The sequence below is a fragment of the Limulus polyphemus genome, unplaced genomic scaffold (assembly GCF_000517525.1).
Source record: "Limulus polyphemus unplaced genomic scaffold, Limulus_polyphemus-2.1.2 Scaffold2279, whole genome shotgun sequence".
Classification (NCBI taxonomy): domain Eukaryota; kingdom Metazoa; phylum Arthropoda; class Merostomata; order Xiphosura; family Limulidae; genus Limulus; species Limulus polyphemus.
In genome coordinates this window covers 51236-57018 of record NW_013667889.1, presented here as the reverse complement: position 1 = coordinate 57018, position 5783 = coordinate 51236, and the positions used below count along the sequence as shown (strand labels likewise).

Sequence of the window (5783 nt, the reverse complement as noted above, 5' to 3'; positions counted from 1 at the left end):
CTATTATTGTATATTTATGTACACTATTATTGTATATTACTGTGCTTCTACAGTCATATACTGATCTGGATTTCAGTATTGTTGTATATATTTTGTATTTATCTATCTATATATGTATTATTTTACACCTAGAGTTTTACGCTGTTTGAGGTTGTGTGCTCTAGGAACATAGATTCAGTCCATTTTTGAGCTTAGCTCTGATAGATCAGTTAACTGATTTACCATAACTAATTATAAATGATTAGTATATGCCACAATAATAATGTCAAAAAGTTTGTATTAAATAAAGAGAGAGTTAACAATGCTTTATATACATATATGTAACAACTATATGGCAGTAGGTAAAATTGAATGTTTAAATAAGAAAATGTATATGAAACCTTTTTTCTTTTTACACTTGTGAACACTTTCCTCATTCATATATATGAGCCTTTCAACAAATTTTTATCCAAAATATTTTCCTGCTATCAAACTCCTATGAATGAAAATTCTCCAAAACCAAAACTCATTCTTAGAAATGTGTTCTTAATTTGGAAATTTCCTCCAAATGAAAATTCTTTTTCATCATAACTACAGATTTATCCTTTGATTCTGTTTAAGTAGTTTCCAAAAACTTATTCCAGTTGAAAATAATAATTACATTTGTGAGATTTCTATACATTTTGTACAGAAGTATTCTTATGCCATTAAACTTGAAGAATGTGTTATCAAGGGGGAATGTTGACCAAATTAACGATTCTAATTTAACCTTTCCATGTATTTTTCTCTTTGAGGGTAAAATATATGAAGGGAATGGGATGGTGTACCTTATGCCACAAGTCCCAGAGTGCAAATCTGATAACAAACGTGAAGTTTCACATGCATTTTGGTTTGTTCTTTGTATTATAAATTTTACTCTCTGTCATAATATATTTTCAAATGGTAAGAAAAAAGTTGGCTTTTGATAAAAAGCAGGATACAACTTTTATTACAATAGCTACAATACGTTGAAGAGATGATTTTATTATTTTATCAACTTGTGATGATTTCTTTGATAAATAGTAGCTGTATATTATATACAGTTCTAAAAAGAATCTAAAGATTATTATAAGATATTGCTAAATCTAATGCTCCAAATTGAAAAAAAAAAAATAGCTTGACATTACAAATCAGAAAAGTGATTATAACTTGTAACTTGAATAAATTATGATGATAAACAATAAACTGACACATCTAAATGAAAACTTTTTCTATTTTATTTTGTGTGACATTTTGAGCAGATGCTCTTCGTTAGGCAGTAAAGACCATATTACAATGGCCTAATTCCATTGTAACACGGTCTTTCTGGAGAAGGGCATCTGCTTGAAAGATCACACAAAATATACTAGAAAAGTTTTCACTTAGATGTGTCAATTTATTCTTTATTATTATTTATCCATGTTTTTGTCTTTTCTTCTCATGTCTTGCTGAACAACACTCACTCAGTAACTCATAACTGTTATTGTTAATTAGCTTTTTAGTTAGGTGAATGTCACTAATAGGCTGCTGGATGCTTTGTTGCTTTTCTTTTGTATGAATGATTATTATAACAACATGCTGTTATCCATAATGATGCTAAATTGCTGGATAGAGCTTATAGTGTGTAGGTTTTCTTGTATTTAGAACAATTGGAAAGGCATGCATTGTTTAAGGTTTTCAAACTGTAATTCAAGTTCAAAAAGTGTGTGATTGTGCATTTTAGATTTATAAACACATTCTTTTGGTGAAAAAATATCTGGATTTAGGCTTGACTGTAGAAATGATCTAGAAACTTCCTGCTAAGTGGTCTATTTTGTATGTTACGAATAAATAGTTTTACTTGTTGTAAGTCCTATCATCCAACATTATTTAATTAATCTAATCATAGAAATTTCCTTAAATGTTCTGAAACAAACAAACAAAAAAAGGTTATATTTCACATACAGTTAAAGTTTCCTGCATGTTTTGTTGTTTATTTTATAAAACACAGAGTTGTTAATGATGTCAACTTGGATGCCTGTATGATAAGTTTATGTAAGAGAATTAAGATATGTAGTTTTTGAATTAGTTAATAGATTTAACTATTCAAACATAAAGTTGTTACCTTTGTGAATGTAATAGGCTTTTCCTCTCTGCTGGTTCTCTTGCTGACACAATATATTTATTTGTTTTACTTTATTCCACTAAGTTAAACTTTAATGTTTTTTAACAGGTAACAAATAAAATCAAGTAACAAAAAATGTATTCTAGCTCATTTTACATTATAATGTAGAAATATATAATTATTATCTTTTATTTTAAAGTTTACTCATAAATTTCTCAAATGTTAAGTATAAATTTGATGCAGATATTAAAGAGGATGTATTGAGTATGTCCCATACATTGTCTTTATTACATGATACTTCTTGCAATATTCATGTACTTTAAAGTAATTTTTGTACTAATATGCAGCGCTCCAGGAGCACAAGATATCCAGACAAATGTCCACAGATTCTGTATCCAGTGTCAACTCTTTGTCCAGTGGTAACAGTGGAAACTCTAGATCTGGAGAATTAAGTGATGGGAAAAACAAGAAGAAGAAAAAGGGATGGGTATGTTAACTGTGGTATCTATATTACACAATATAGTTGTATATCACTACTCAAATTACCCTGTTTAACATCATGTGGGAGGTTACTATCATTTACACCTCTTTTATATCTGTAACTGTAGGTTGCTGTTGACTTTAGTTTGTTGGACATTATGTAGTGGAAGGTTAACTTGATTCCCACCTTCTTTCTTTTGTTGTTGACATATGTTAAGTCTCCTTGCTTACTCAGTAAAAAGAAAGTTTGTTAAATTTTAGCCTAAATACAAAGTTAAAATTAATCACAAAATTATAGGTTAGTGGAATATTTAAAACTACAATCCACTCCTCATAGAACCAAACACATGAGGATAAAGCCCATGGAAAATGGAAAGTTTTTGAGGGGCTCAAAATTGAATATTTCTGGAAACCCTAAACAGTTGCTATAACCTAATGAAAAGGGCAATTTGAAGACATGTTTAAGCAAGAACTAGAAGTACTGGAACATCCAACATAAAATTTGAGGGAAATAGCTTTGAAGTAATGGAAGACAGCAGAGAATACCTGGCATTGAGAAACAGAAGCTAATTTCAAAATGGTTAGTAGTGTCATTAAAGTGAATAAGTGGTGTAAATTTATAAGAGATTGGTGAAACCTCGTGTGAGGGGAGGAGGAATAATTAGAACAATCTAAAATTACCCTGTTAGTGGACAGAAAAGGTGTTATAGTTCCTTAAACCACATATACCACAATAAAGAGAGCATAAAGAATACCAAGTTATGTGTGAGGGAGGTGAACATGATATGTAGGTGGGAAGGAATAAAAAATACAATTTCTGGTCAGTGAAGAAACCTGTCCCAAACTGAATTCTGTGGAAGAACTAATGTACTATCACCCCCACTCCATATTATACCCTAACCTAACATTTCATAGCTAACTGAAATAAATAAATTTTTCAAAATCAAGCTTGACAAACAAAGAGGCAGAAAAGTGTAGTCGAGGCAATCAAATATCTGCAAATTCCTTTGTGACCCAATCAAAACTAAGATCATTCATGAAATGAATTTGTGGTTATTCGTAGAATAATTATTGCTAAAAATCAGTTAGATTAACAACTGCTAATATAAAGAAAAGCCAGTGCATTTTGGTAACACTATGTTCCAACAATAAGTTCCAAAGTATAACCTAATATTGTTGTCAGTCTATGTACTGAAAGTATAAAATGAAATGTACAGACAACAAAACTGGAAAAATATTTTTGTTGATTTCTTAATTTAGTCTCTAATGATTAAAGAGGTTTCTTTTTTATTAAAAACGTTGGTGATATAACAGAAAATAGCTTAATTAAGTTTAAAATTGAATCAATATTTTTACCTTCATGATAATTTTTATGCATTTAGCTCTAGGCTAGGTGATCCCACACTACATCTTTAATTTAGGCTTATTATACCAACACTCACTACACTTGTAAGGTTTCATAACACCACCACCCCTCATGGCCCTCTTGCACCCCATTAATAAAATCATAATGGGCAGACAGTAATCAAACTATTCTATCTGGATAAATGCATTTTGACTTTTATGACTCATCCTATTTCAAGAAATCAAGCGTGATGTGATGTGACACACACTGGCTTTTATATAGGTTAGATCAGCTTTCACAAAAATCGTGTAGACATAAGGGTAAAGAGAATATCAACAGTAATATTGTTGTGAGTATCTTTGACAAGGCTGTCAAGGTATTAATTTCTGGAAAGATTACCATATCTTGGCATACAAATAAATTAAAATAAAATTAGAATAGATCTGCAAAGGTGATAGGAATTTGTGACGTCAAGAAAAAGGTAGCTTTTGCAAAACAAGTTTGTTAAGGTTTAATTTACTCAGACAGCCAGAGGTGAGGGAGTCAGTTAATTATCATGGTCAATAACTTGGTGCATGTAATGCAAATAGGAAGAGACTCATGACTCCAAAGATTATGCAAGTGTGCAAGGCAGCAAACTGTATAAAGTTTATGTTGTGTAAAAGCAGAGGCAATCTGATAAAGAATACATTTTTAGTCTACCTTAAATAAATAAGAGGGAATTCTCAATAGTCATGGCACTTGAAATTTGTAAGGCAGGATTAGAGTAAATTAATCTATGAGACCTTTTTTTCCTTTTTATTGCTATATTTTTGGTGCACCAGCAATGCCAAGCGTGGGGTACGCATATACCCAGTTTGATTTTATTACTCATCCGGTTCTCTACCAGCCTACTCTCAAATTTAAATTCTTTTAGGCAGAATTAGAGTAAATTAATCTCTAAGTCCTTTGGCCTGATCAAATACATTAGTCGAAAGGGATTGACCTCCTGAGTCCAGAACTGTAATTAAATCTCAAATTGGCCAATAGATGGTGGAGCTATGAGCTGAAAGTTTGTACTTGTAAAAAACTCGGAGGCATTCTATAAGCCACCATGCTGTGGCGAAAAAGAAAATTGGTAAAGAAGAAACATGGTTGATAAACAGTATTCTGAACAACTGAAACACATTGCAGATAGTTTAAGTGTCTGTGACAAGACTTAATGTGAGTGTAAGAACTATCAACAATCCAGAGTAATTCCTAGTTAATCATATTCAAACACTTTTAATATGCAGATGGGAAATAGCCAAAATCCTAATTTCTTTTAGTGAAAATATGAAGATACTTTAAAGTTCAGTATTGCAAATTGAAAACCCCAGTCAGAAACTCACATATCTAGTTTGACTAAACTTTTTTGAAAAGAAAGAAAACATAATGCTTAAATTGCACCCCTTTTAACCAGATAGAGATATCATCAGTAAAAATTTCAGCAGAATCTCCATCTTCTAAGGAGCATTTCAAAATTAGACATGAGATTTTGAAAAGAGATACATTTTATTCCTGACTGACCCAGTTTGTTTCTGAAAAGGATAGCATTGCGTCAGCGAGGTCACGTGACTAGTGGCACGCCACCTATTTTCTAGAAATATCCTGTTCCTTCGTGAATACCCTAGCATTTACTAGATATATGTTTGTCTGGTATATATATATAAGATGCTCACAACGTGACGGGAGAATGTGTGTAGGTAGTGAGTAATTGAACTGCAGTCAGAAAGTATTGTTGAAGTTAACGTTCATTGTTAAAACGTTTGTTATAGAGCGACTGTTGAAAATAGTGTATCGGTAAAGTTGTAATCAGAAAGAATAAACCAGTTTTAA

At 31.3% G+C, this 5783-nt stretch overlaps 1 protein-coding gene across 3 annotated transcripts in view; it reads left to right on the top strand.

The window, feature by feature from the left end:
- LOC106466497 (neuron navigator 3-like) overlaps positions 1-5783 on the top strand; it is a 143069-nt gene that overhangs the window by 113033 nt on the left and 24253 nt on the right. For all 3 annotated transcript variants that reach the window (XM_022394525.1, XM_022394524.1, XM_022394523.1), the window contains one exon: positions 2449-2588. In XM_022394525.1, the coding sequence (XP_022250233.1) occupies positions 2449-2588 (140 nt within the window). The remainder of the gene's footprint in view (positions 1-2448; positions 2589-5783) is intronic.